Source organism: Argentina anserina, chromosome 2 (genome assembly GCF_933775445.1).
Source record: "Argentina anserina chromosome 2, drPotAnse1.1, whole genome shotgun sequence".
NCBI lineage: Eukaryota > Viridiplantae > Streptophyta > Magnoliopsida > Rosales > Rosaceae > Argentina > Argentina anserina.
Genome location: NC_065873.1, coordinates 4,349,210 through 4,364,749, shown reverse-complemented (window position 1 = coordinate 4,364,749; position 15,540 = coordinate 4,349,210). Strand labels below are relative to the sequence as shown.

Below are 15,540 nucleotides of genomic sequence, written 5' to 3'. Positions count from 1 at the left end.
TGATTCCTTTGATTCGATCTGTACGTGTGATGATAACAATAGAGGATGGGCGCATGCTGTAGAATATTTGATGGATTCTTAATTAGAAGAATTCCTTATTTCAGTCTTATAACACTTGGACCTTCATACGGTATCATGATTACTGTAGGCAACTGCTCATTTTTTGTTAAGCTCAATTTGATCGACCTCTTTTACAGTGGAACATATAATGTATAAAGGACTTTATCGCTGATTTTGTGTGAAGGTAATTGCATGCAACTGGGCTAACTCTTGTATATTTTTCCCCAATTCAACTTCTAGTTTGCAATGCTAGATTATACTATGACCTTGGTCCAATGTCACCACCCTGTCATACGTACGTACATTTTTCTTCAAGCGAGAGGTGCGTTAATTGTTACTCGGTTTCCCCAATTGCAAACTTGCAATGCTTTGACTTATAAACTAGGGTTAGTCTTTTATATATACATATATTTGGCTGAACTTGAACCTAGCCTCTTTCCGGCTGAAGTTTATGTTCTGTTACCAATCCATTGTGTGTTTCCTTCACTAATGACGGTCATAGTTTTAAGGTAGAGAGGGAAGAAGAAAGGGACTCGAGTGGAAGACTACACCTACATAATTAGTTTATATTCGGGCTTACTAGCTAGGGAGCATTAGAATAAATACAATATGTTTGTTTTTCATGCATGCCAGCCACCAATTTAGAAACGGGTTGCCAATCTGGTACTTTTGCACTACACTCAACAGCTGCCTAAATCTATAAGAGGCATGCATGCCAACACCTGACTTATATTCATCCCATTCTTAGCTAGTGTCATATCCTTCTTACTGAAATCCTTCTTCCTTTTTCGAAGTATGGGTTCCAAGTTCGCACAAGCACTTTTTGCAATGCTGCTAATTGCTTCAATGGTGGCAGTTAGCACAGCCAACAAGGATTGGCAGCAGCGGAACTACACTGGCTGGGGTTTTAATCATGGTCCATATCACCTCAACAAGACAGAAGGACCCAACAAGATCATTGTTGGTGGCTCAGAAAATTGGCACTATGGTTTCAACTATGCAGATTGGTCCCTGAAAAATGCCTCATTTTACGTCAAGGACACTCTAGTTGAGTTTATAACTCTGGTTCGAAGATTACTAAACTGCTAAAATTCTTATTTCAACAAATACCTTGTTGGTTTTTTAAATGATCATTTACTCATGAGAATGCGTGCTTTGGGTGCTTGCAGTTTTCAAGTATGATCCACCAACCAACTCCACAGGTCCTCACAGCGTATACTTGCTACCAAACCTCTGGAGCTTCATACACTGCGACTTAAGCCACGCCAAGATGGTCGGAAGTCCGACACAAGGAGGCGGAAACGGCTTCGAGTTTGTGCTCAAGAGCTGGCAGCCTTACTACTTTGCCTGTGGTGAGCATGGTGGTGCTCATTGTAAAGACGGAATGATGAGGTTCTTCGTCTTCCCAAAGCTTCGCGGCTGGCATTATTGAGAGTTCAAGATGTTCGCAGTCTCCTCAGTACCGACACAAAGATACTTGTTTCCGGGCACAATGGAAGCTTTTTTTTTTCTTCCTATTTTGATCTTTACATTTGAGAAAATAACAAGACTTGCACAGAGTTTTGATGTTTCGTATACTCATTTCATGTATTAGTTCTTTGTAGTAACGATGTGTACGCGCGTAGCATGAATTCTTACAATAATTTATATCTTCTTCTTTGTCTGATATAAATTTAGATAATTCAGTGTACGTATCTTCCTTATATATGGGAGTTGTAACTTGTAAGTCATCAAATGTTTCTTCTTAATCTTGTGAAAAGAAAAGTCATTATCACAATGAGTATATCGGATTATCCTGAAACTCACAATAAGTTCGAGAAAACAAGCAAGCTCAACCAATGGAGATTAGCTAGCCTAACTAGGAAACATTAGGCCAAGGGCTACCGCCATTGAGTAATTTCCTAAGACGTCTACGCACGCAAATTTCCAGCATCTTCCTCACATGCATGTGAAAAATCATCAAAGAGATCAGTCGCCCTAGCTTCTACCATACGTGAGCCCCAGTTAATTTGGAAGAGACTCTAGCCCTTAATTAAGATATTGATGGTGGTCGCTTCGATTGTATGATCAGTAATTTAGGGGAAATCTCTCCCTTACGTTACATCGTTGATCGATTGGTCAGAACGATACTTTTAGCTAGCGTAATGAAATTTATTTTGTTGAATTCGAAATTATTCACGGTAAACAGTGGCATGTCGTGAATGAGGCTATGCTAGGGCTAGCCCTTGCTATGTGCCGATGTGCATGTAATGGTGTTTGATATTACGGTGATATATACTATGAATTTTATAGAGCGTTAAATTTTTGTGAGTAGAATTCTACCACCCTTTTTATTAATCCTTTGGAACGAACATGAGTATTAATACATATTACAATCTTCGTTCGAGCGAGTATCCCGCGCGCACCAAAATGCACCTCTAATAACATCAATTACATAAACTTCCTTCATTATTAAATAAAATATTGACTACGAATATAAATTACTGAGATTATTCAGTACATGAGATGTTACTTGCAATTCGATGCATATAAGAATTGACATGTTCAACAGATGTTGTATACGAGAGTAAGGGTAAAACCCTAAGACCTTGAAACAATTTGTCCTCTAGCATTGAGTTTCTGTACAAATTGACCAGAGTATTAACAACAATGTATGTACGTATGCTGATATTCTTCATGCTCTGATGATCATATGTCATATATAGCTCCTTTTGGTTTCTTAATTATTAATCGAACCAATGCAACCAAATTGATCGAATTATAATCATGTCCTAATTACCAATGTCATAACCATGTCACACAATCGTATAGAACATGCATACATTTTCTGTCAAGCTTGGTGCGTAAAGTCGTATTCAATTTCCTGAATTTAGTTCTGTTAAAATCTTAATGCTTAGACTTCCAAAACTCATTTGGTTGACTTGTTCAAAACTCATTCTGTTACAGACCCACTGTGGTTCTTTGATTTGCTAGCTAGTTGCTACACTGCTACAAGAATACAAAACACGCTTAACACATACACATCTGACCTAATGACAGCCATGGCATGGGAAGAAGAAAGAGACTTAAGTGGAGCACTTGCCGACTTAATTAGGAGAAAACTAATGCTCCTAAAATAATTATATTATGTTTTTCTTATTCTTACCAGCCACCAATTTAGAAACGGGTTTTCAGTTCGGTAGTTTTTCACTAAACTGTATCAGCTACGTACCTATATCTATAAAAACCATATGCACCCCAACATCTGAATTCACCAATTAATTCATTCCTAGTGTTCGTATCAGCTTTTACGTTCTTAGTTCTTACTAATATTCATTTTCTCTTTCGAAGTGTTGCATTTGATAGAGGATTAAAAATGGGATCTAATTTTGCACAAGCACTTTCTGCAATATTGCTAATGGCTTCAATGGTGGCAATTAGCACAGGCAGCAAGGATTGGCAGCAGCGGAACTACACTGGCTGGGGTTTTAACCATGGTCGTCCGTATCACCTCAACAAGACAAACGAACCCAGCAAGATTGTTGTGGGTGGCTCCGAAAACTGGCACTATGGTTATAACTATGTTGATTGGTCTCTGAAAAATGGCCCCTTTTACGTTCAGGACACTCTTGGTGAGTTAAACTAGACGTTTAACTGCTTAAACATCGATTATCCTTATCAGCACCATTTTATTCCTTTCTAATATATAGAACTACCTATCTACTAATTTACACGCATGGTCATATTATAATTGCTGCTGGTGTTTATTATTTGGTGCCTGCAGTTTTCAAGTATGATCCGCCAAGCAACACCACACCACCTCACAGCGTCTACATGCTACCAAACCTTTGGAGCTTCATACATTGTGACTTAAGCCAAGCAAGGTTGATCGGAAGTCCAACACAAGGTGGCGGAGACGGTGTTGAGTTGGTGCTCAAGAGCTGGCAGCCGTACTACTTCGCTTGCGGCGAGCACAACGGTACTCATTGTAAAGACGGAATGATGAGGTTCTTCGTCTTCCCAAAGCTTCGCGGCTACTGAGAGCTCGTGACCTGCGCACTCTCAAGAATAGAAAATAACTGGCCAGATAGTCATGCATATTGGTCTGGCGATGGAGCTTAATACAAGACTTGGCATATATAAGAAGTTTTGACATATTGTATTTGAAATAAATTTTCCCCATTTAATTTGATTATTTACCTTTGAGCAGTAAGAAGACTCGGTTGTTTTGGCAAAAAGTTTTGACATATTGGATATTGGATGTGACCCTTGGGACACCCATTTTTTTTTTAAAGGTGTTTATTAGTAAAAGCTTAAGATGACCGTTACATACACTTCCGCTATCACTTATTTCAGGATATATTAACACTCATAATGCCCTAAGAGCAAACCCTAGTACATAAGAGAATCCACATATTCTAAATTCCTCAATTAACAAATAAGACAAGAGCATCATTTAGATGTGAAATTCCTAACTCAAGAAACATGATAAAGACCCAGAACATGCCACGAATAAAGACCCAGAACATGCCAGAAACAAGACAAGAGCATCATTTCAAAAACTTGTTGTGAAATTTTATTTAAAACTCGTAAACGCACGAATCGTCGTTAGTATAGTGTGCAAGTATGAGGTCGTTCCAACTAAGGATTGAGAATCGATTTAATCATAACTTAATTAATCTAAACTAAAAATGACGAGTTTAGTTGCCCTTCACCTACAATGAGTCCCTTGTCACAGTCACGATCCCCATGACCGAACAAGCCGCACTCTTGGTAGATGCCATGACAACGCTCATACCGAAGGTTTAGCATCACCAAGATCTCTGGTGAATAATCAAACCAAGATGTTGCTACAATCCTCCGTCATAGGTCATGGTGTCACTCGAACTCGCTGAACAAGGTCTTTTTGCTACAACGTCGTCAGATTAAACAAAAGAACCCAACTTATTTCCAATAAACTTTAGGGTTTCTTTAGTCCTCATACCAATCCTCAAACCCTTGATTGTGATCCACAACTCCATGTGATTAAAAGATACCGCCTCCAAAGGCCCTATACCATCGTACTTTGCAAGCACCAACATAGAATTGTTGAAATACCATGGCCCTCCATCCAGGACAATATTCCTCACCTTCTAAGTCTTGAACTGAAAGATGATTATTCCTTCTTCTTCCTCCTCTCGTATCAGACGCTTCTCCGTGAGGCCCCAAAGCCTATACACCGTAGCAGCGAGCACCAGAATTACCACTGGTTTCTTCAAGGAAAGAAAACGATCGCACAAGTACGAGAAGGAGTCACGACCCACATCACAACTCCCGATCTGAGTTACCAACTATAAAGGCACCGTTGTCATCACACATGATTAGAGCCGCCGCTAGAGAAACCCTAGCAGAGGATAGCCGAACTTCTAGGACACCCATTTCTTGTAACAGTTCTTTAATTATAGTGACTGTATTTTATAACAAAAATGTGCATGGTTGCGGTTAAAATGATTGAAGTTAATCACATTGATATATCTCAACATGTCATGTCCCAGTTCCAACGCGAGACTTAATATTACATTGCAGAATGTAATAAAAAAATAAAAAAATTACTTGTAGGCTCATCCAACCCTGACTCGGGTGAATCTAAAATTCTCTACAAAATAGTGTAAAAATTGGTATATGAGAAAAACCACACGCTCAGTGAGTAGATTATTTAATATGTCAATGAAGCGATATCATTTTTACACAAGCTATAAAATAATATATGTCGTATACAGATTGATCACAACAATTCATCACATCACATCCTCCTATTATTAGATATTCTTCAATTTAGTGGATCCCACGGACACCTAATGCAACAGTTTATATTTCCTTGTGTCAGTTCCTTACTTCGGCATAACCAATCAAGAAGTTCACATGTTCAATGACTTATCACACAATGGATCCAACACACATATATATTCCACATATGTCGCAAATAAACATGCTTCACTTAAAAATATAGAAATATTTCGAAATTGATCAACATGTTTTTCGACTATTGTAAAAGCATATAAGAATATTTGAAACACATTACAAAAACCACTCACTTTGGCACACTACCCAGTGTACTAAACGTAAAAAGAATCCCTAAACTGAGCCTTCTAGAAATCACCGTTGGATCTAACTCAAATTTCTAGGAGTATCAGAAAATGAAGATAACTTACACAATTCTCTGGCTAAAGACTTGATCACCGAGAATTTGACACCTCCTACTTTGTCCATAGCGGCTGCCAAGTCGGTTAACAATTTATGCTGGTTTTCTAAGGCGGTAGGAAGTTGATTCACACCGGAAAATACCTAAATGAGAAGGCGGTGAAGAAAATAGGAAAGAATAATAAGAAGAAGAAGAATAAGAAGAAGAAGAAGACGACGGTGATGAAGAAGGAAAAATACGACATTTTGTTGTCTTCTACAACAAATGAATTTTCCTTAAAAACTATTTTGGGCTTGGGTATTCGGTTATGGTTATTAGGCTAAACTCTCTCACTTAATTCAAATAAAAAAAAATTATAGCAATAGAACAAAAACATTAGTAAATATATATACTCACACACATAAAAGACATATATAAAAAAAATAAGTATATATATATATATATATAAATCGCATACTGTTACAAAATATCTAGATCGCCATAAACGACTAGTGCACTTGGCCATGGGCGGTACATTTAATTGGCTCAAACTAATTTAACTAGTACAAAGAATACGTACGCTTGATTTTGACACAACAAAAGCAAACAAACGAAAACAAAAATCGGCCAGTTCAATTTGAAAGAAATTGAGATTTATGAAAAGCATTTCCTTCAAAGTGTAAATGAACACAAGAAAGACTTGGAGGCGCTTTACATTATTACTATGCTTTTATTTTCATTGATGGAAAAGATGAGGTTACTTCATTTATTTATAGGACTAGGTGGTAGGTATGTGGCATTGCAAAATAATCATGTGGTTCTGGCATGATTAATTTGCTTATAATATTCGTTAACAGTGAAGTAAAATTACACCCCTTGTGTAAGTTTATAGCCCCACATCTCTTTCAAAAGAAGAGACTTTGGCAACTAATCAAAGGCTGCCCTAACTGGCAACCTAGGGCTATAAACGGTTCCAAAACAGTCAAAAATAACTAGAACCTAAACCGAACTGTGATATTTAAACAGTTCAGATTTTTTGTTTTGAAGGTAGGAACTATAAGGAACATGACCATTAAGAACCGTTACGATTTTGGTTCCTAAACGGTTCTTTCAATTCCTCTCTTATCCACACATCAAATACCTGCAATGAGTATGTGAAAATTGATAAATAAGTTGCAGAACAATTGAATTGAATGGTTGTATGTATAAGGTAATAAATTTCTGGAGTCTTGTCTCAAAATCAATCCAGAATCGATCAATAAGAGACTAAATCTTGTATTCAATTGTTCTTGTTAAAAGATAGAGAAGTGAATCAGTATTGCAAAAGACTAGTAGATTGAGAAGTACTAAATCAGTAAATTCGGAAAGAGGAAACACATGAAACCCATATCCAATACAAACTACAAAGAAGAAGAGCAAGAGCAATCTGAATCGTACTTGAGAATTGAACTGCTTGGGTCCGATCCGAATTGAGAATTGAGTAGTTGAGGCGCATGACCGGAAATTGGGAGATGATCATGTAGATTGCTTAGGTCTGGAACGAGAAGGAATGATGATGATGAGTAGCTTTCACCGCCGAGTTGAGGCACAATATCAGAAATTGGGAATGGAACGAGAAGTCGAGGTTGGGAACAAGAACAAGAAGTTGAAGTCTTATGCGGCCGCATAGTATACTAGTATAATTCATCACCTAAACATATAAATCTAAAGGCCAAGAATAAAGCTTCAAATCCAACGGTTATGGATGAATTTCAGATAAGGAACCGAACCAAACCGTTTATTATTCACATGGTTCAGTTCTAGTGAAAAGTGCATAAGTTTTTCTTAGGAACCGAACTAAACTCATCTTAATTGGTTTGGTTCCAACGGTTTTTTATAAAAACTGAAACCGATTAACAGCCCGCTCCCAACCAATTAAGACTCCAAGAGCATCAACTCCCATCAAGCCATCAACCTAGGTAGGGCTTTGCTCAATTAGACGTTGTGGGCCTACGTTAAGAATGCCGTTAAGGCGCCTTGATCAGGTTAGTTTTTCTTTTTCTTAGAGGTTGTTTGACATATGTATTCTACCTTTTCTTATATATATACATATCGATCGCACCGTACCGTACCATTATCACTTTGCCGGATGAATTATCTTAATTTCCAACCAGAGAGAATTATACATATTGTAATAACCACTGAATAATTAATTATACATATTGTAATAAACAAAATATGTAAAGTGTCAACCTACGTATATCTATCCTGGAAAACGTACTTCATGCATAATAGAGTTTGTAAGATACCATCATCGTTTTTGGCATGCAAGGATACTTCCCTGTATACGAATTTCGTGAGCATTGGCAGAACTATACGGCCTGTACCTCTACGAAAAGTAAAACCCTCTCGATCAACATCTCACGTACACGAATAAAATGAGAATTTGAAGCTAGCATGCGTATCCTAACCTTTAGCATATTCATCAAGTTTCTGTACTCGGCTACTCGTGTTTCTAATTAATTGAATAATTGTTAATTGAATAGAATGCCAAAAAATGGCATACAATGCGCGCGTGATCTCATAGCTCCTTTTGGTTTCTCACACTAGCTAATTAAATTTCAATGGGTCCAATGTATGAAGGAAAATGTGTTCTTCAAGTGGTACGTTAATTCTTACTCGTTTTCCCCAACTTCTAATTCGGTTAAAATCGCAAAGAGACTACTAGTTGACCCTCGATCTTTTCGGTTGACGGAGAAGCTTCATTAGCTGTACTTTTTGTTTACCATGTCTAAAAACCATTAACAATTATAAATACTTCTTTGACCCTAATGGTTGTCATGTAATGGAGGAAAAGAGAGAAAATAAGAGCCCCCAAGGGAGGACTTATAACATATTCAAAAACTTCGACGTGTACTTAGTGCTTGTAGGTGGAAGATATAGACAGCAACATTTTCTACAGCAGTACGTGAGCGCATATAAGCGCCATACCAATAGTTCCTCACTTTCTTTGCTATACATGCAGTGTTTTTCCTGCGTTAATTCGTTGTAGCATAATTACAAGATGATTTCTTTCTTGTTGCCAACCACCAACTTAATTAGAAAAGGGTTGTCAATTTGGCAGTTCTGCACTACACTCTTGCAGCTGTCTACTATATAAAAACCATAACCAACATCTAAATTTACCATCTCATTCTTAGCGCCAGCCTTCTATCTTCTAGCTGATTAATCTCGACACCGCCACACCCTACGGCCTCGCAAGGTCCTCCGCAAGCAACCCCGAGCTCGCTGCCATGAGCTTCCTCGAGACAACCCGAAGCTCGGAGGTTACCCCCACCGTTTCACGCATCTTCGCCGGTGAAGCTAGGGCACGGGGACTAGCTCGTTGTCGCCGCTTCTCCTCCTTGGCACCACCTGCGACCAATCGAGGCGCAGATCGTGTCACCATCGCACTCTCAGCTCAACCTCCACCATCGCCTGGTTCTAGCTCCTCCGGCAACGTCACGGTGGCTTTGAGGAACGATTGAGGTAAATGATTGATTAATTGAGTGTGTGTGATTGAAATTTGTTGGTTTTGAGTGATTTTTGTGGAGATTAGAGATCGAAGAAGGAGGGTGGATTACCGCCGCATTAAGCGGCGCGTGTGGGAGCGTGAGGTGGTGTAGGGGCGGCATTGGGCCGTGCAGGGGTGGAGGAGGAAGAAAAAGAGAGGATTTGGGCGGCGGTGGCGTGCTACGCGCCGGCCTTAGGCTCGGCGCGTGGGCCCCACGCGCTGCCACACTGAGTGGCGCGGCCTGTCGGAGGTGGCGCGTGTACCCCACGCGCCGCCACGTGCGGCGGCGCGTGAACAATGATTTCAAACAGTAATTGTAAAATTTTATTTTTACGATGGTGAATGTAAAAATGTGATTTACGTACGGTAAATATAAATGTAAATTACATTTAGTAAATGTAAAAAGTAAATTCGGAAGGGTAGTTCAGTAATTATTATTTACTGAGCCAGTATTTACATTTGAATAGTATTCATACGTACAGAAATATGTAAACAGTATGTACTCGTACAGGAATACGTAATGGATGTGTATTTGTACAGTAATACATGAATATTAAATACGTGAATAGTACTCAGTGAACAGTAAATTCGTAAAACCAGAAATTACTAAACAGTAACAGATTATTATTGTTTCGGCATTTAAGGTTTATGTAACGATTCTAAATTATTTTCTTATATTTTCAAGGTGATCGCTAAATCAAGAAAATGATATACTTTCGGAATCGTGGAATTACACTCGAAATTCTAAGGTGAGTAAAATCTCACATTCACGAATCTACCCTTGCGGAGATTCAAGATTTTGCAGAATTTTAAAGAATGAAATATGACATGTATTTGATATAGTGGAATATATATATTTGTATAAATGGTAAATATGTACATATATATAGTTTGCTATATTTATTACTGTCGTCATTTCATTGTGAATATATTCATTTTGGAGAATGAGATTTATACATCGAGCATGTGATTTGATTTGTACAATATAACATGATGGTTATTGTACGTGGTTTTAACATTGAGTTTTGTTAAAACGTGTTTGTCTTCGGACGTGATTGATGTCTTCGGACGAGTTTTTGTCTTCGGACATGATTGATGTCTTCGGACGAGTTTTGTCTTCAGACGGGATTTGTCTTCGGACTTGATTTTGTCTTCGGACGTGATTTGTCTTCGGACGCGATTTGTCTTCGGACTTGATTTGTCTTCGGACACGATTTGTCTTCGGACGTGATTTGTCTTCGGACGTGTTTTGTCTTCAGACGGTCTTCAGACGTGTTGGCATGTCGGAACCTAGCCTTTGGTCGGGCGAAAGTTACGATACAGTTAGAGCTCTACTCTGTCTGCCGGAGTACTGCATGTGAGGTAACAGATGGGTTATCGGCTCATGAGTACTCATATTTTTTGACGTTGGGTAGCAGGAGATTGCCCAATATTGGCGGTGTACTACGTGAGGGATAACATAGGTGTACCAGCGTTCATTAGTACCCGTATTATAAATGCATTTGGATAAATAGAGGAGTTGCCCAATTTCTCATGAGCACTTTCATTTTCACATTTTGGACAACCAGAAGGGATGTCCATTGACTCATGAGTGCATTTATATTTGATGTTTTTGTGGATTTCCGTATATATTGATATGCAAGTTTTATTATTGTTTTTACTCATATGAGCTGTAAAGCTTACTGAGTTTGTGTTTAGAATCCCGGTGCACCAATTCGATAGTGTAGTGGATAACTCCGCAGGTGTGGATTAGCGGGAATTGACGGACCGCTTAGAGGACTTGAAGATATTCAGTTCCAGCTTGTGTGAGGATTTTGTGTGACTTTCTTGTGAGGTTTTTGTGAGGATTATACATTTCCATTTGTTATAATGTCGAATTATAATTTGGTTTGTAATAATCGGTTTGACTGAGTTGTATTTTGAACTCAGAGATGATCCGCTGTGACATTTAAAATGATTTCGATTCATTGAGATAGTTTTAGTGTTTTTCATGACTTCGAAATTTGAGTTTCATGCTCGAAATTTTAGGGTCGTGACATTGTTGGTGGTTCAGACTGGCATTATGGTTTCAACTACGCAAATTGGTCTTTGAAAAATAGCTCAATCTGTAATAACCCCAATTTTTCAAAACGATATTTGATTTGAAGTAAATTCTATAAAGTTTTTAAATTCATTTAAATTAAATTTGATTTGTTTGCAAACGTTACGAAACGGAAACGGAAACGTTCCGAGAACGTTTAATAAGAAAACGTTGCGTTTCCGAACGAATTTATCGACTTTTATTCCGTCGCTCGGTTTCAAAAACTTTCTTCACGAAAGTTGTAGAGCTCGTCGATACGAGTTCGTGGATATGTGACGCGTTCGAAACGGACATCGTACGTAAAAGTTATTCACATCGGAAGTTAGTTTCCGATTTGGAAACTAGTATAAAAAGGAATTTTTCTTACTAGGGTTTCCATAACAGGAAACCCCTCAGTTTCTCTCCGCCTCCCTCTCACTTTCTCTCTCTCTCTCACCCGACCCTCTCTTCCTCCCTCCCTGCCGAATCGTTCCCTCCCCGATCACCGCCCTCAGACCTTCGTGGCTTGCACCGCCACTCTCTACGGCCTTGCGAGCTCCCCCGCAAACGACCCCGAGTCCTCTGCACCGTGCCTCGCCGCCACGAGCTTCGACAAGAACCAAGCTCGGAGCTTACCGCCGCTTCACGCATCGTCACCGACGAAGATAGGGCACGGGGACTAGCTCGCTGTCGCCGCTTCTCCTACTTGGCACCACCTGCGACCAAGCAAGGCGCGGATCGAGACACCATCACGCCCTCGGCTCGATTCGACTCCGCCGCGCTCACGAGCCTCTCCGGTGGTCTACACGGCATCGCTGCACCCCCACGAGGTAAGGGTTCGATTGATAGATCGATTGATGTGCTTGATTGTTGAACCGGAGTTGTTTTGGGAGAAATCGGAGGGGGAGGAGATTTAGGGTTACCGCCGCCTAGAGGCGGCGCGTGGATGAGTTTAGGAAAGGTCTGATGTTGTAGGAAGGAAGAGGAGGAGGGGGAGAAGAGATTGGACCCGGCAGTGGCGTGATACGCGCCGTTGGGGGCGTCGGCGCGTGGGCCCCACGCGCCGCCCGCCGGAGGTGGCGCGTGTGCCACACGCGCCGCCACGTGCGGCTGTGTGAACAGTTTTGATAGAAGGGTATTTTGGTAATTTACTGTGTATGGTAAATGTAAATGTAATTTTTATTTACTACGGTAAATGTAATTTAATTTTACCTCCGGTAAATGTAAATATAAATTACTTTCAGTAAATGTAAAAAGTAATTTATAAAAGGTAATTAGTAAATTTTATTTACTGAGATTGTATTTACATTTAAATAGTACGTATACGTACAAAAATACCTATTAATATTCATACGTATAGAAATACGTATATAATATTTATACGTACAGAAATACGTATATAATATTTATACGTACAGAAATACGTATTAATTGTATATTTATACGAACAGAAATATGTATTAATTGTATATTTGTACAGTAACCGTGAATAGTAACAGTGAACAGTAACATTGAACAATAATTTCGTAAAACCGAAAATTGCTGAACAGTAACCGATTATTACTGTTTCGGCATTTAAAGGTTTACGGAACGATTCTAAATTCTTTTTTTATCTTTTCAAGGTGATCGTTAAATCGAGGAAAGGAATTATCATCGGGAATTGTGGGATTACGCTCAAGTCAATAAGGTGAGTAAAATCTCACATATTTACGAATCTACCCTCGCGGTGATTCAAGATTTTTGAAAGAGTATTTAATAATGAATTACAACATGTATACAATTTAGTGGATTATATATATATACTGTATAATGGTAATAAGTGCATATATATAGTTCATTATATTATATACTGTTATTAATTCATTAGAAAGGATCATTTTGATGACGGAAGATTGTGTATTGAGCAAGTGTTGTGAAATATGACATGTATAAGATATAGTGGACTATATATATATTGTATAAATGGTAAATAAGTACGAATATATATAGTTTGCTATATAATATACTGTTATGATTTTATTGTGAATGTATTGAGCATGTGATTTGGATTGGTACAATATGATGTGAGATTATTGTACGTGATTTTAACATTGTGATTGTTAAAATATTGATTTGTCTTCGGACGTGATTTGGTACAATATGATGTGAGATTATTGTACGTGTTTGGCAAGTCGGAACCTAGCCTTTGGCCGGGCGAAAGTTACGATACAGTTAGAGCTCTAGTCTGTCTGCCTTAGTACTGCATGTGAGGTAACGGGTGGTTATCTGCTCATGGGTACTCAGTTTATTTTGGATGTTGGGTAGCGGGTGGCTATCCAATATCAACGGTGTATTACGAGAGGGGTAACAGATGTGTACCAGCGTTCTTGGTACCCGTATTATAAATGCATTGGGTAACCAGAAGGGTTACTTAATTTCCTCATGAGCGTTTTATTTCATATTTCTTTGGGTCAACCAGATGGGCTGACCATTGACTCATGAGGGCATTTATATTTGTTGTTTTGTGATCTTTCGTATATTTTGATATGCGAATTATATTTTGATTTTACTCATACGAGCTATAAGCTTACCGGATTTGTGTTTACAATCCCGGTGCACCAATTCGATGGTGTAGGGGATAATTCCGCAGGTGCTGATTAGTGGAGGTTGAGTGACGACTACAGAGGCTCGAAGTCATTCGTATCCTACTTGTGGTGAGGTTTTAGCGTGGATTTGTGTGTGAGAAGTTGTGTAATTTCATTTGTGAGATTTGTGAGTGATTTGTGAGGATTATTACATTTCCATTTTATGTATGGATTATAATTTGGGTTGTAATAATTGGTTGTCTGAGTTGTATTGAGAACTCGGAATTGATCCGCTGTTACACTTTAATGATTTCGATTTATTTGAGATTTTTTTTGTGTTTAACGACTTTAGAATTTTGAGTTTTTATACTCGAAATTTTGGGGTCGTTACACAATCTACGTCCAGGATACTCTAGGTGAGTTATATTTTTCTTTGTTCATCAAACTATATTGATGATCCGACGATTTCAGACTTCTTGATAATGCTGCTTGTCTAATGCAGTTTTCAAGTATGATCCACCAAACGAAACCACACGTCCTCATAGTGTCTACTTGCTACCAAACCTTTGGAGCTTCATAAGCTGCGATTTTAGCCAGGCCAGGATGGTGGGAAGTCCAACAGAAGGAGGCGGAGACGGCTTTGAGTTTGTGCTCAAGATCTGGCAACCCTACTTCTTCGCTTGTGACGAGCACAATGGTGCTCATTGTAAGGATGGCATGATGAGGTTCTTTGTCTTCCCCAAAATTCGCGGTTGGCATTAGAGTTTGAGATCAAGCACTCTCAGAAAGTATGGGATTCTCTTGTCGATCTGGGGCGCAATGATGCTTGGTCCCTTTTTTTCATATTTGACGTTCTAAACTATTAATATGTTACCTTTGAGTTAGCAAATAACAAGACTTGGCATAAGGACTTGACCAGTGATCACACTCGACACTTGTGTTACATTAAATAATATATCAAAGTGAGCGATTTGTTACAATTTTGGTGCACTCTGTTACAACTTACAACTACTGAATTCAATGTATAAAATAAATTACAACTGCGTTTATTGATACATTACAGCTCCTAGCGTGAAAGGAGTATCGATCACCAATATATGCAAACTATAAAAAAAAAATGAAACATTCAAGGAATGGGCGCGGGGCCCGAGGTTGCACCTTTGTAATAGTACCATGATCAAAGGGA

At 38.8% G+C, this 15,540-nt stretch overlaps 3 protein-coding genes across 3 annotated transcripts; all 3 read left to right on the top strand.

Moving 5' to 3' along the window:
- The first annotated feature begins 855 nt into the window (after positions 1-855).
- Positions 856-1,492, top strand: LOC126783818 (uncharacterized). The gene is made up of 2 exons (XM_050509353.1): positions 856-1,048; positions 1,230-1,492. Exons 1-2 carry the CDS (start codon positions 856-858, stop codon positions 1,490-1,492), a joined length of 456 nt encoding a protein of 151 aa, XP_050365310.1.
- A 1,847-nt stretch (positions 1,493-3,339) lies between these two features.
- LOC126784441 (uncharacterized) lies at positions 3,340-4,266 on the top strand. The gene is made up of 2 exons (XM_050509902.1): positions 3,340-3,671; positions 3,824-4,266. The coding sequence occupies exons 1-2, from the start codon at positions 3,416-3,418 to the stop codon at positions 4,078-4,080; spliced, it is 513 nt and encodes a 170-aa protein (XP_050365859.1). The 5' UTR covers positions 3,340-3,415; the 3' UTR covers positions 4,081-4,266.
- Positions 4,267-8,199: 3,933 nt separating this feature from the next.
- On the top strand, positions 8,200-15,328 carry LOC126783817 (uncharacterized). Its single transcript, XM_050509352.1, has 4 exons — positions 8,200-8,223; positions 11,760-11,838; positions 14,753-14,770; positions 14,857-15,328. Exons 1-4 carry the CDS (start codon positions 8,200-8,202, stop codon positions 15,114-15,116), a joined length of 381 nt encoding a protein of 126 aa, XP_050365309.1. The 3' UTR covers positions 15,117-15,328.
- Positions 15,329-15,540: the final 212 nt, after the last annotated feature.